The sequence below is a fragment of the Ochotona curzoniae genome, unplaced genomic scaffold (genome assembly GCF_017591425.1).
Source record: "Ochotona curzoniae isolate NIBS_2020 unplaced genomic scaffold, NIBS_Ocur_1.0 contig_2321, whole genome shotgun sequence".
Classification (NCBI taxonomy): Eukaryota; Metazoa; Chordata; class Mammalia; order Lagomorpha; family Ochotonidae; genus Ochotona; species Ochotona curzoniae.
In genome coordinates this window covers 2,293,242-2,308,488 of record NW_024465421.1, presented here as the reverse complement: position 1 = coordinate 2,308,488, position 15,247 = coordinate 2,293,242, and the positions used below count along the sequence as shown (strand labels likewise).

The following is a 15,247-nucleotide window of genomic DNA, read 5'->3' as shown; positions in this document are numbered from 1 at the left end:
GAAACAACAACAACAACTTCATTGTACACGCACCCACAACATCTGACCTTCGATTTCAGGGAGTTTTCTTAGGGCTGCATACACTCCAAGATCAGCGCTCACGCCACAGAACTGCATGAATCTTGGTTCATGAAAATTGCCCCAGTTCAACCAATAGGACATGCACCCAGGGACTCAAATGGCTAGAGTACGCAGTTTGTCCGGAAGACAGCTCTGTGTGGGATCTCAGCTAATGAGGTGTGCTGCTCCTTCCTGGAGGAAATTAAAGCACTCAGCAAAGTGTGTATTTTTCCTAATAATGAGTGCGTCGAAAGAGGGACCTCGTACATCTCAGTCACCCTGCCCCACGTCTTTTCCTGCAAGCTCTGCTGTTCCTAAAAATGACACCAATCTTTCCGAAGCTTGGAGGAGAGCCCTGCTGAAGAAGGAAGCGAGAAGGGCTGTTTAATGGAGTTGGCTCAAGCGGCTTTGAGAATTTGAGTCCTGATTAGTAAATCAACAGAGACAGAAGCATAGTGGTGTTTGTGATGATGGCTTTTAAGTGTTGGAGTGTCATCATTGATGTTATCACGGCGGTAGGAAATAAGGGATGCCTTTTATCTTGAGCAAGGTGGAAGGGATACTTAGAGAAAGGAGGAGGATTTCTCTTCCATAACCATTTCCTCGCCAAGCATGGTGAGCTCCAGGAAATGCCAAAGAAGCAAACCGCAGTAGTTGTTCTGCAGTGTTAAAATACAGAAGAGTGGTCATGTCAACTTGGAGGGCGTGAGAAAGCCACCGATGAGAAGCCTCGGACTTTAGGCAGTGAAGGCGGAGGAAGAATCAGGCAGGATGAAGGACATTTTAGGTAGAGCTAAGTGTGTGTGTGTGATGAGAGGCACTGGACTGTTTATATTGGCTTGCAGGGGAGATAGGAAGAGGAAACCCAGTTGGAGGGATGAACTGGGACTTACGCTGAGTGTCCGGCAAAGGAGGTCCCGGGAGCAGAGGATGGAAGGAGGTCCCAGGAGCAGAGGATGGAAAGGGGATTGTGACGGGTGATGTTGACCACAGTCCAAGTGCAGCAGCTCTGGGCAATGAGGAATTCTAAGAGTGTTGGGCTGCAGGTGTGACACGTGCCCAAGCTGTGACAGGGATGAGTGAATGCAACAATAAGGTCCCAGGTCCTGAGGAGGTGGGACCACGCCATCTCCTATAGTCTTGTCTTCTAATCTAAAATTTGGATTCCAAGGGAGGCAGAATAAATAAAAGCGCACGCGTGCGTGTGTGTGTGTGTGCATGTGTGTGTGTATGTGTTTGTGTGTGTGAGAGAGAGCGAGAGACAGAAGAGAGAGAGGAAAAGATATTTTGTCAAGTTTGTATTGTGATAAAGTACACTCTTTAACTATTAAAGTTTATTTATATGGGCGAATTTGAGAGAAGAGAAAGCGCTTCTGTTCCCGAGTCTCTCCCCAGGCACCCTTAGTGTGCAGGGTTGAGTCAGAGCTAAAACTGGGAGCTGAGTCAGTCCAGGTTATATGCAAGTGAGGCAGGAACCCAATCGATCTCCATCTACGGCGTCTCAGACACATTAGTAGGGAGCTGATTGGGAAATGGAGTTGTCTGGACTTAAGCCAGTGCTCAAGAATGGAATACAGGCAGTGCTGATAGAGGCTTAACCTTCAGTGCCACAATGCCTGTCCCTCACTTTTTGTTTGTTTGTTTTTAAGACTTTTTTTTTTTTTTTTTGGAAAGGCAGATATACAGAGAAGAGGAGAGAGAGGAAGATCTTCCATCCGATGATTTATTCCCCAAGCAGCCGCAATGACCAAAGCTGAGCAGATCTGAAGCCAGGAACCTGGAACTTCTTCTGGGTCTCCCACGCAGGTGCAGGGTCCCGAGGCTTTGGACTGTTCTCTACTGCTTTCCCAGGCCACAGGCAGGGAGCTGGATGGGAAGCAGGGATGCTGAGATTAGCGCCAGCACCTATAAGGGATCCCAGTGCGTTCAAGGTGAGGTGATAGCCACTAGGCTATCACGCTGGCCCCATCTCCCTCGTTTTAACTAGGATCCTCTCTGTTGGATTCCCAGATCCAATCTGGCCATCGAGGTCCACAACAAAGAAATAAAATCCCGGCCTCTATGGCTGCTAAATGAACTCAGTGGCTCTGGGGCAGAGTGTGGAGGAAAGGGAATAGCCCCCCCTCATGTTCAAGTTCAAGGAAGCATCCCAAGTCACATGGAAAATGGATGGACGGTTGCACAGGTGGGCAGTAAGGGCCTCATAGTCTTAGAGGCTATGCTGGGTTGGCTCATTTGGCTCTGCTTTTCCTCTGACAACCCTTTCCCAATGAGCCTTTTCAGGGGAACCCAGTTTTGGATTTCTTCATGGTCCCCATTGGGCCTTGGTATTGATCAAAACCGATGCAACGCCTAGACTGCTTTCCTGCCAGAAGTGTTCCTTGTTATCAAGGGTTGTTCTTTGCTTCCTGATCAGTTACTGAAAGGGTAACTTCTGGGACCTAGGTTCATATTGTGTCTAGGGAGGCAGTGCCCAATGCCTCCTGGTGATGCATTTTGAGCAATCTTGCAGTTCTCATGGTGTATATGCCCCTGTGGTCTCAGCTTTCCCCTCTTAAGCACATGGCCTCCCATGCTGCTCCTACCTTACCTAGCTTCCGACCCCTCAGAGCCAACAGGGAGGCAAGAAGCGTACTGAATCCCATACATCCTATTTCATAGAAATGGGCTCCAAGCCAGACTTGACTGGTCCCTTTCCACTCAGTGGGTACCATGCCTGCCTTCTGTCACCGTGGCACTGGGTACCCAAGTGTCCTTGGTGACTGTGGGGATGATGGAGGGGCTGTGGGTACAGAGGGCGGGCCATCTGGGAGGCCAGCAGCTAGGATGCACTGAGGGGCTGAAGGCCACAGAAGGGATCCAGCCAGCACTGTCTTCCAGGACAAGGGCCTGCTGCTGTTCTGGGCTCTGTGTGGGCTCTGTGCAGCCTCTAGAATGCCTGTGCTGGTGGGGAGAGGGGGAGGGGAAGGAGCTCTCTCTCTCTCTCTCCCTTTTTTTCTCTCTTGCCCCCTCTTTTTCCTTCTCCTTCTTTCTCTCCTTTCCCCACAACCATCCTTCCTATCCTTCCTTTGCTCACCTTCTGCCCAGCGGGTGTCTGATGGGAAGTAATGTCTGTGCCAGTCAGCACCGAAGCCTAGTCCTTAGACAAGGATCTTCAGTTACCCATCTTTCCTTCTTTCCAGAATATTCTGAGTATCTTCCATGGGCCAGGCAATGGACTAGGACTGGCATTATGATGTGGAAAAGTTAAGCCATCTATGTCTTGGGATGCTGGTATCCCATACCAGAGTGCCAATCCCAAGCACTCCTTGCTCTGCTTCCCATTCAGCTTCCTGTTACTGTGCCTGGGAAGGCAATGGATAATGATACAAAGAGTCACATTCCTGCCACCTGTATGGGAAACCAGACTGGAATTCCAGGCTCCTGGGTTCGGTCTGGCTTAGCCATGACTGCTAATAGCTATGACTGCTATTGCCATGCGACCACTGAATGGAAGATCTTTCTCTCTCACCCACTTCCCCGTCTTACTGCCTTTCAATAAATGAAACCTCACAGAACAAAAGGATATCCCATCACCTAAGAGACAGCAGGAACAATGCTGATGTTCATGACAATTGTTGTGTTTACACTGTTTGCCCTCAGGTCACTGTGCAAAACTAATGCCATGCTCAGGAGGGGCGATCACTGCCAGCTGGGCCATGTCCGGCAGTCCTGTAGGAAGGACGCCCTGGAAGCCTCAGTCATGAGACGTGCAGAAGGGAGCAGGGAGTTTAGGAGCGAGCACAGAGGAGCCACCAGGCAGATGGGCCCTTTATGAATGGCACACTTCCTGCCCTTGGATGGGCCTTTCATACACGGCACATCACCTGCTCCTGGATGGGCCCTTCATGGATGACACGTCACCTGCTCCTTCATAGACAGCTAATTCCCTGCTCCTGGGGCTCTCAGTTGTGGTATCTCACTGATTCTTACAGGAAACCTTACTGGCATGGACTACTTTAATGGACACATGACAAGACTGAGGTGTAGTGGGTGAGGTGACCAGTGGTTGATGCATGCAGAGCACTTTTCTCCTCTGGTATCTTGGAATGTTGTTTATTTGAAAGGCAGAGAGCAAAAGAGAGAGCGTGCACCCACACACGAGAGAGAAATCATCTGTGTACTGGTTCACTTCCTGGCTGGGCCTGACACTCCATGCTGGTCTCCCACGTGGGTGGCAGGGACTCCAGCACCTGGTTCCTCCTTTGCTGCTTTTCTAAGAGCAATAGCAGGGAGCTGGATCTGAAGTGGAACAAACAGGACTCAATGAGGCACTCAAGTGAAATGCAAGCATTACAGAGTGTGGTTTAGCACCCTGTGCTACACAATACTGCCCCACCCCCAAGCTTTGAAGGCCCCGTTGGCCTGAAAGGGTTCTTTGCACACTTTCCACTTGATCTCTGATGGCAGCATGAGCCCGCTAGCTGGGGATGGAGAAGAGACGCCAGGGCCTGTGTAGTCTGGCCTTTCCTCTTGTACTGTTCAAGGGCTGGAAGCTGTAGTGAGCCACGGGCTCAGCCTTCAGGTGTGCACAGTATGTAATCCCCATGTGGGCTAGTGAGTCAGATCTGCCAGATCTGCAGGCTCCAGATGGCTCGTGGGGCTCCCAGGGGTTTTCTTGGGTGTCCTCATCCCTCAAATCACCATGCGGTCCCTAAGATGGTTCTCACCAACTGCCCGGGAGCCCTTTGATAGCACTGGCAGCCCCCCAGAAGTGGATTTACAGCATCGTGGTAAAAATGAGCCTGCATGATCCATGTGTCCCTGGATGATCGCCTCCAAGAGACACCGCTGTATACTGTAACAAAACTTTATTTTCTTCTGAAAATTGCCTGCATGATTCATACTGTGCGACACAGTCCAAGCTGTTCAGCATAAACAACAGCCGTATTTCTTGCTCCCTGTTCAGCATCGTAATCTCTCTTGCTCCATCTCTTGGTCCTGTTTTCCTTTGTTTCGTTGGCTCATAACATTGTATTGTGCATTCTCCCCCAAAGAGGGGAAGAATACGTTCAAAATGTGCAGATCTCTGTGCTCCCTTCTACCTCGTTTCTGTTTGTTATTTCCAAAGTGGCTTAGGACAAGCATACAAAAAACACCTTTTCCCGACTCCCCCACCCCACCAACACACACACACACACACACACACACACACACACACACACACACACACACACTTAGTGGTGCTACCTGGAGTACAAGGTGTTCCTGTGACTGAAGGATGCAGGATGTTCTCCACGTGCTAAATTATCCCACCCCATCACTGGAAGCACTGGCAAAGGACCATTGCTGCCAGCCCCTGTGCCCTTCTAGGAGGGAAGCTCTTGCCAGAAGAAGGGTTGAGGACACCTGGTGGCAGGGTTGGATGTATCAGTTAGGCTTAGGGTTAGAGTTAAGGCTTAGGGTTAGGAATATGCTAGGGTTATGGTATGACAGCTGCAGGTGGGAAAATCCACTTCCTTTATTGTGATGGTTGGCAGGTGGCTTCATTTCTTCTAGAGGGCGTCTTCCTGAGACCAGAGATGTTTCGTAAGGCGCTGAGCACCTAGTGGATTCAGTGGATGTTCTGACTTGAGTTACCCCAGAGATGAATCCTAGAACAAAGACTTGGGTGCAGGTGGTGTTTTGGGAAGGTGACCAGAGCCACATTAAGGGAAGTAAGACTAGGAAGGGAAGGTCTGTGGTACAGATTGCAAGTGTGGGTGATGGAGGCTTACTCCCCCTGGGGTCAGGGGTGACAAATAACTGGCCAAGGGGTGATGGAGCTGTGGCACATCTGCTTCCAGTGGTCTTTAGGTGAGAGCTGCCAGAGGTCAGGTAATTGCCCAGGTGGCAAAGAAAGCTGCAGGTGGGCCCAACATGGCAGCCTAGTGGCTGAAATCCTCAGCTTGCACGTGCCAGGAACCCTTTGGGTACTGGTTCTAATCTTGGCAGCCCTGCTTCCCATCCAACTCCCTGCTTATGGCCTGAGAAAGCAGTCCAGGATGGCCCAAAGCCTTGGGACCCTGCACGTGTGTGGGAGACCCAGAAGAAGCTCCTGGCTTCAGATCTGTTCAGATTTGGTCATTGTGGCTGCTTGGGGAGTAAATCAATGGGTGGAAAATCTTCCTCTCTGTTCTCCTCCTCTCTGTATATCTGACATTCCAATAACAAAAATAAATAAAAATAAATCTTTAAAAAAAAGCTGCAGGCAGGCAATGCAGGTGGTAGAAATGGGACTTTGGACAGGTGTGCACTGAAGTGGCCTAGGAGATAGGAGGTACCTGTGGGTGACACAGGTTGTTGTGTTTGCCTGAGGTAAATTTGGGGGAAGTGGGTCTGGGCCGTTGAATCTCCGCCATTTTTACTCTGTAGCACATAGGAAGCCAAGAGAAGAGTCCCACCTTGCGGGGAAGGCCTGGACGAACGTCCTTGCCATGGCCAGCTGCAGTATGCATAGCTTTGTGCTTCCTCTAACCCTCCTGTCCCTGGCTCCTCCTTGTCCCCAGGTGCAAGGAGCTCAGGTACTCCAAGGAGCTGCCTCAGATCTCCATCATCTTTATCTTTGTGAACGAGGCCCTGTCGGTGATTCTGCGGTCAGTCCACAGCGCCGTCAATCACACGCCGACGCACCTGCTGAAGGAAATCATCCTGGTGGATGACAACAGTGACGAAGGTAGGAGGCAGTACACCTGCCAGCGAGGACGTGACGTCAGCAGGAGAACGATGCTGCTGCCATCCCAAGGGCAGCCAGAGCGGCTTGTCTCTCGCTTGCTGCACTGAATCTGGGGGTGGGCTGTGCTGTGGGTGGAGGGTGATGTTTTAAAGGAAGGGGATCTAAGCATACGGCAGTGGTAGATAATACGTTGCTGCTCATCAATCTAGATTAACTTCCATTCTTACACTAACCTAAAATAGATGACGATAAAGGGCTGAATTCCTGTCCCATGCTCTTCCTCCTTCCCTCCCCTGCCCCAGTCTCCATTTTGCTCCAAAAGGCCAAGAAAAAAAAATCCAGTGTGATCTCTTCGTCGGACTTCAGAACCCGAGTCAGAGTGTGGCTTCCACGCGCAGTTTCTCTGCTTCCGATCCAGCTTCCTGCTAATGAGCACCCTGGGAAGCAGCAGGTCCCTGCCTCCCAGGGAGTGGTAGAATGATTAAACAGCAAAAGAGCAAATCGATGAAAATCAATGAACATTTTCAAAGCGTGATTGTGGGTCAGAGTTCCCAGATTTGTTTTTAAATTATTCTGTACTAGGACACAGGTCAATTAAAAATATGAGGCAAATGAATGTTTATGACAGTAGCACAACTCCACGGGGGGAGGTTCCTTGCTGAGAGAGTTGTACTAAGTGGTGAAAAGGGTCAGTACTGCTCACTGTGCCTGTATGTGGCCTCACAGTGACCTTAGCATGTCACTGCTGGGAGAAACCCTCAGAAGCTCCCAACAGCTGTGAAAGCCAGTGAAGGAGCCTGCCTGCAGGTACAAGAGGCTCATCTCCTGTACTGTAGCAGGGTTAGGAGTGGGCTAAGCCCAGGGCTTTCAGTCTGCACTGTAGGAGGAGGATTATCCTGCCAAGGCCAGATGAGGACAAGGAGGAGGAGAAGAAGATCCTGGGTCCTGGGTAAGACCCGATTACCTGTACACTTCAAAAACTTCATGGATAAGGCTATTACAAATAATTTCTTTTTGGTGTAAAAATTTTTGAAAGCCATGCATAGATCTCTTTTAAAGATTTATTTTATGGGGCTGACATGCTGCAGTACACTCATCCTCTGATTGTGGCACTCACATCCCATATGGGTATCGGTTCTAGTCCCGGCCACTCCACTTCCAATCCAGCTCCCTGATAATGGCCTGGAAAAGCAGCAGAGGATAGCCCAAGTCCTTGGATTCTTGCACTCACATGGAAGACTCAAAGAAAAAAAAAAACTGCTGGCTCCCAGCTTCGGACCAGCTCAGCTCTGGTCACTGTGGCTATTTTGGGGATTGAACAAGCGGATGGCAGCCTCTGTCTACCTCCTGCTAGCTCTTCCACCCTCATTGGGTGAGATGAATCCATTAAATGCCAAACCCTGGACTGCAGCAGCCAGCTGTGACGTGGCTGTAAGCAGCACTGAGAGGCCAGTGCCCTGTAGTCCCGGGTGTTGGTCCCAAAGAATGGAACAAGAAAGTCCAGTTAGCTCCTGCTTTAGACAGCTCGGTTCTGCAGCCCAGGACTTGCCATTATATGGATTCATTGGGTGTCTTAATTTTTATTCTCCTAGAACAAAGACACGTGCACAAGCCTCATATTTGGGAGGTAGCTAGACTAGCAGTGCAGGGGCAGACATCTCTTAAAAACATAGCCAGTCTAGGCATCAGGAGCTGAATTCATTGCGAGAACCAGGGGAAACCCATCTCCCAGGGTGCACCTGCTCAGGAGGCGAGGGAGCAAGGGTGCTTAGGCAAAGTTCACTAAGTGTCAGAACCCCTGCAACCCAAGGCTGGAGATAGTGCTGCCTCAGGAGGGCTTGGTTGGCCTCAGGATCTGCTGCTCTCAGCAGCTCCTGGGGACCTGATCCTGCAGGTGCAAGGAGCATACTTTGAGAAGCACCGAGCCTGTTCTGCTATACATCACCAAGGTTCACCTTCCCGGTTCACATGGAGATGCTGTGTGATGAGGAGTGGAGGGGGAGTTGTCTGGTCCCATCAGAACATTGAGTCCTGCTTCTCCTAACTGACCCCAAAATACCTAGGAGACCAGGGGTTCACCACCTTAAGCCTACTTTCTTCTTTTTCATTTCTTGGCTCTGTTCTGTATGTATTTTTTCTTCTTCAGAGCATGTATGCTTTCTCTTTATACTAGAAGAGAAATTATACACACACACATATATATATATATAGAGAGAGAGAGAGAAAGAGAGAGAGAGAGAGATGTTCTTTGTAACAGTATTTTGGAGTTTTGTAAATGTTCTTTATCCACCTTGCAAAGACCCTCCACCCCCCACATCCTGTAATCACAGAATAACATTTCTTGCCTGACATCAATTTTGAGTATTTAGATAGACAGTGAGTTTTTTTCTTAAACCTTTTTTTTTTTTTTGGATAATGGTGTTCTAACAGCCCCTACAATGGCATTCCTTCCTGTGTTCTTAATAATGTTTGATATCCGTGTCTTGTTGTCATCTTCTTTGGTGAGTAGATTTGTATCTGCATGCCTTCATTATCAGCACTGGTTGTTTATCATTATGTAATGTTGCTTCCATCTGAAAAGCCTGCCTTCTTTATGCCCTGAATTTACATTTTTTTTTCTAACATTAATATTGCTATGCCTGCTTACCTTCTCTTGGAGTTTGATTAAAACATTTTTTCCAGCCTAACAATTTTGTTTTCAGATCTTAAAAAGTAATGCATGCTGTTTGTAGGGGGAATTTGAATATATCAAAAAGCAAATATAATTGGAAAAAAAACAAATACTGAAGGGACTAACCGGAGGCAACTGCTCATTTATTTCTGTTCTCACCCTGCTTTTAAATGCACATTTTACGTACTGAAGATCTCATAATATAAACAAGTTAATGCTCTCTTTCCCCCCTGAAGAATACAGCATAATCACTGACCTTCTTGATTTTTCTTTCTCCTTAAAAAAAAAAAAAGGCTCTGGAAACAGCGTTTAATGAGAGCTGAATGGTCAGAGCTCAGGTTGCACTGTGCCATGGCCACAAGGGGCTCAGGAATGGGTCAACATGACCAGGTGACTGCAGGTGGATATGCACAGGCCTGGGAGGTCTGTGGTGTCTCCCCTGTTAGGATGTCCATGTTGATTATTGTTTTATCATAACTCTTCTGCTGCATTCAGTGTATGGTGAGGCTGTCATATGTAATTCTGACTCTAGGGGGTGCTGTGCTGCCCGGCTGGCAGCTGGTATTGGGCCCTTGGGTGGCTCAGGCATTTCTGACCAACTGTGGCAGCCGCTCTTCCTCTCCTTGGCTCTTTTCTCAGCTCGGGCACACTTGGCACAGTAGGTATCAGGATGGAGTGGGCAATCGCCTCCACCATGTCTGTTGTCAGGGTTCCCAACTGCATCCTTCTAGCTCAGAACAAAACTGTAGGTCATCTGGGCCTACATGGTGACCTTGGGTCCCTCAGAGACCCGGGCTCCATGGATCCCAGGATGCTTCTGCCTTTCCTCTCTCAGCCCTGGACACCTGCTGCTTGTGCTTCATTGCCTGCGTTGGTGTAGGGCTTCCCCTGTGTTAAATGATCACCTCATCCACACTTGGTAGCAGCTGTGGAGGGAATACACCTGTCCTGTCCCTTCTGTGCTCTCAGCTGCTGCAGCTTTGCTTGGACCCTCAGTATCTTTGGCCTCAGTCTGATGTAGGCCAGCAATTCCGCTGGAGGCAAAGAAAATATATATATCATATTAGGCATAATTCCTGAAACACCTTATTGTTAGCCTCTGCATGGCCATCCTCTACTCATTTTTTTCTTATTTTTAGTTGACGTATAATTCATAGAACAGAAGAAGTACATTATTATCAAACATGCAATTCAGGGGCTGTCAGTATCTTCCCAGATCTGTCAGTATTTTCCAATTCGAGAACATTCGTTCTCTGTCTTCATCTGTTCTCTTCTTTAAAACCAGATGCATGGCACCAAGTGATTTATGAGATGTGTATTTTGTGTTTCTGCAGTAACTTATTTTAAATACATATGTATTTATTTGAAATGTACAATTACTGAGAAAGAGAGAGAGAGATGGTCCCAGATGGCTAACAAGAGGCAGGACTAGGCCCAGGCTGACGCCAGGAGCCAGGAGCTCCATGTGGGTCTCCCACATGCTTTCAAGAACCTTAACACTTGGGTTGTCTTCCACTGCATTCCAAGGCTGTTATGGGGAGAAGTGAAGCAGGTGGGAGTCGAACCTGTGCCCGTGTGAGATGCTCGCATTGCGGGTGGTACTTTTACCTGCTACGCTACAATGCCTAGCCCCAAGGATATATATATATTTTTCTATAATTCTGAGAGGTAGAGAAGTTGAAAGTCAAAGAGCTGCATCTGAGGACCTCCCCTGGGGTTCTGGTCTGCCTTTAGTGCATCCTTATGTGACAAGAGGACTCACCGAGATGACCGACCTGGCCTTTCTATACAGCAGACCCACTTCGTGTAGCGACTCACCCACTCCTCGATGACCCATGAATCCAAAAATGCGTGAATGCACTCACAAGCAAGCGTTCTTTCAACCCTGTTCCCTTCCCATCTTACAACACTGCTGCCCTGGGGACTCAGTTTCCAACAGTGACATTTAGGGAGATTGTTCAGATCTTAACATCCCTGAAGCTGCTAAGAGTATCTCTTCCGATAATCCCCATCTCCCATCCTCGCTACCATCCTCTGCCGGGCAGCGATGTTCTTCCCACCTCTACGCATTTGCCTGTTACCGGATATTTAATAGCAAATGATATGTGCAACGCAATGGCCTTTTGTTGTTTGGCTTCTTCTACTCAGTCACTAGATTCAGCTAGGTTGCGATGTGTAGCAGTATCTCATTGCTTTTCACTCTTGCAGGGTAGTTGATGTCTGGAGAGCGAGTCTTTCATTTATCTGTTATAAATGATGGGCGTTTTTTCTTTTCCTTTCTGTCTACCATGAATAGTCATGCGATGAACATTCATGTGTCCTTTTTTTTGTGTGTGGCGGTATGCTCTATTTTCTTGTCCATTTCCAGAAGTAGAGCTTCTGGCTGATAGAACAATGTCCTGGAAACTTGTTGAGAGGGACCTGTTTTTCACAGCTATTGTCCTAGTGTACACCATCCGTAGCGATGTCTCTGGGTTCCCTTTTCCCCACATTCTTGACAGCACTTGTCTTGCTTCCATTGTGCTTGGTCCAGCGGATGTGAAGTAATAGCCTTCTGCTCTTAATTTGCATTTTCCTAAGCCTAATTTTCTTCTGCACCTTCTCATGTGCTGATTGTGCAATAGTCTGTCTTCATTACTTTGTCTTTTGGGGAGAAATACTTATTGAATTGTTTGGGTCTCTTAAAAAATGCAGTTTTTATCTTTTTGTTTTTGACTTGAAATTGTCTGGGTCCTCATTCTTACCGACTACACTCTACAATTTTTTTTTTTTTTGCAAATAAGTTTGCAAACATTTCCTCGAATCCTAGGGGCATCTCTGCATTCTTGTAATCCTTAGATGCACAAACCTTTCCAAAAAGTCCTTATCATCTCATTTTCCTTTGAGTGCTTGGATTAATCCAAGGTCATAAAGATGTGCACTTTTTTTAAAATTATGAGCTATATTTTATCTGTCATTTGCTTTGGAGGGTCCAAATATAGTTTTAGTTCTTGCATAAGAAGGCTCTGCATAGTTGTCTCCTCATTTGTGGAAGAGGTTGATTTTTGGCCATGGGATGGTCATGAACGGTTGTTGAAAATCGATTGACCTGCGGGAATAGTTCCATGTTCTCAATTCTTTGCCATTGACCAATATGTCTGTTCTTCCTTTTTTTTTTTTTTAAGCTTCATTTGTTGGAAAAGCAGGGTGAAAGAGAAAGTGTGTGTGTGTGTGTGTGTAGAGAAATAGAGAGAGAGACAGATCTTTGAACTCCTGGTTCACTCCCCACATGGCTTTATCAGCTGGGTGTGGGACAGGCTAAAGCCAGGAGTGGTGAACACCATCAGATCTCCCGCGTGGGTGGCGGAGGCCCAGGGACTTGGACCATCTTTGGCTGCATTCCCAGATGTATCAGCTGAAAGCTGCTTCAAAAAGGGGACTCAAATTAGTACCCCAGTGAGGGATACGCCTTCACAAGTGGCTTCAGGGGTTTCACCTGCTGAACCTCAACCCCTCGTGTGGCTATACTTGAGCCATCATCAAGTGTCTCGGTGAGGTGTTTCTTTGTAATAAATTTTAAAGTTGTAGTGCGATCCTCCAATTTTTTTGTGTACAGTTTATTGAGTCCTGTGAATAATTCCCAAATTTCTGCAGATAGTCACAGCGAAATCTAGACCTCCAAGATTGTCCTGTTCATTCTGGATCTCTCGAATTTACGCTTCAGTTTTAGGACCGACGCATCCATTTCTGCAAGAAGAAGCAGTGAGAATTTTGGTAGGGATTATGTTGAGTCTGGAAATCAATTTCGGACTTATTGTCATGTTAACCATGTTAGCATCGCCAATCTTTGAACACAGGTGTCATTCTCTTAGGATTCTTAAATCTTTCAATCATGCTTTACAGTTTTCAAGATACACATCTTAATACTTTTTTACTTAAATCTATCCCTACATATTTTATTCATTTTGATGTTGTTAGTGGAATTGTTTTTTTCATTCCATTTCCAGACTGTTCATTGCTAGTGTGTAGAGGAACAACTGACTGCATATTTTTCTTGCATGCTTTTAACTTTCCTGACCGTGTTTTCTAGTTCTAATTGAGTTCTTCTGTGGACTGCGAGTGTTCTAGCATAATATATCATTTTCTAACAGTGACCATTTTATTTCTTATTTTTTTAAACTATTTTTATGTACTTATTTTATTGTTTTTTGAAAGACAGAATGTTAAAAAGAGAGAGTAAGTTCACATCCACTAATTCATTCATTCCTCCAATACCTAGGCTGGGCTGCACTGGGCTAGACTGAGCTGGGCTGGCTTAGGCTGGGCTGTGCTGTGCTGGGCTGTGCTGAGTTGGGCTGTGCTGTGCTGTGCTGGGTTGAGTTGGGCTGTGCTAGGCTGTGCTGGGCTGAGTTGAGCTGTGCTGTGCTGTGCTATGCTGTGCTGGGCTGAGCTGAGCTGAGCTGGCCTAGTCTGTGCTGGCCTATGCTGGGCTGGACTGAGCTGGGCTGGGTTAGGCTGGGCTGAGCTGGACTGGTCTAGGCTGCACTGGGCTAGGCTGGGCTGGGCTAGGCTGTACTGTGCTGGGCTGGGTTGTGCTGGTCTGGACTGAACTGGGCTGGGCTAGGCTGAACTGGGCTGGGCTGGGCTGGCCTGGCCTGGCCTGATCTGGCCTGGGCTGTGCTGGGCTGTGCTGGGCTGGACTGAACTGAGCTGGGCTAGGCTGAACTAGGCTGGGCTGGCCTGGGCTAGGCCCTGCTGGGTTGTGATGGAAACTGGGAGATCTCCCCATGTTTGATAGGGGCCTGAGTTCTTGAACCATCAGTGCTGCTTTGCAGGGCTGTGTTTATCAAGAAGGTGGAATTGTGAGCACAGCTGAGAGTTCTGCCTAGCCACTGGGATCCAGGATGGGGATGCCCTGCTGCCGTCTTAGATGCTGATCTAAACGCTAGTCCTTTCTTTCTCATCTATATGCCTTTTACTTTCTTGTTCTTGTTCCATTCCCCTTGCACCTTTACGTGCTTTAAAATGCCTTATTACTAAGCGCCCGCTACTCTACCAGGTCAAGAACAAGAACCTTGACCTTTGTGCTTTTCTAAGAGCAGATAGGTTGTCCTTGGGGAGAAAACAGCTAAATTGTTAGTGAGTCTGTGAACCGTGGGGCTCACTGTAGTGGAAGCAGCTGGCAGGGCGATTGTGTGAACCAGCTACTGGGTAGAAGGGAAAACCTGGACCGATGGATCCATCTGCTTCCAAGCCCAGCAAGGCCAACTGCCTTTTCTCAGGAGTAGGGTGCAGCAGGGCAGATCTGGAATCACAGGAATGTCCTCAGCTGACCCGGGCAGCAGGTATGAGGAAAAAGCCTGTGGTTGGAACATCCAATTATCCGAGCAGGTAAGCATGGAGACCAGGATGCATTCTGTCTACATGCAGCTGAAAATGAGAACACTGGCAGCAGTAACAGTGGAAATGACAGTCTCAGCGTGTCTCCCTCAAGTCCCATTGGCCCTCTGCGGAGCTGACTGCTCTGTCTCCTCTGCTGAGTTGCATCCCAGGCCTCTCCTTTTCATAGATGACACGCAGCGATTCCAAACTTTTGATGAAACATCATAGGCAGTGGCTTAATGGGCTGATCCTCCACCCACAAGCACTGGCATTCCATATGGTGTCTGTTCATGTCGGGGTTCATGTCCGTTCATGTCCTGACTGCTCCATTTCCTATCCGGCTCTCTGCTTATGGCCTGGAAGAGCAGCGTAGGATGGCTCAGACCCATAGTTCCCTGCAACCATGTGGGAGACCCAGAGGAAGTTTCTGGCTATTGGCTTTGCCTCAGCATTGTGGGTAT

The 15,247-nt window shown here is 48.0% G+C and overlaps 1 protein-coding gene across 1 annotated transcript in view; it reads left to right on the top strand.

The window, feature by feature from the left end:
- GALNT17 (polypeptide N-acetylgalactosaminyltransferase 17) overlaps positions 1-15,247 on the top strand; it is a 440,387-nt gene that overhangs the window by 188,458 nt on the left and 236,682 nt on the right. The window contains exon 3 of the mRNA XM_040973781.1: positions 6,588-6,754. Within this exon, the coding sequence (XP_040829715.1) occupies positions 6,588-6,754 (167 nt within the window). The remainder of the gene's footprint in view (positions 1-6,587; positions 6,755-15,247) is intronic.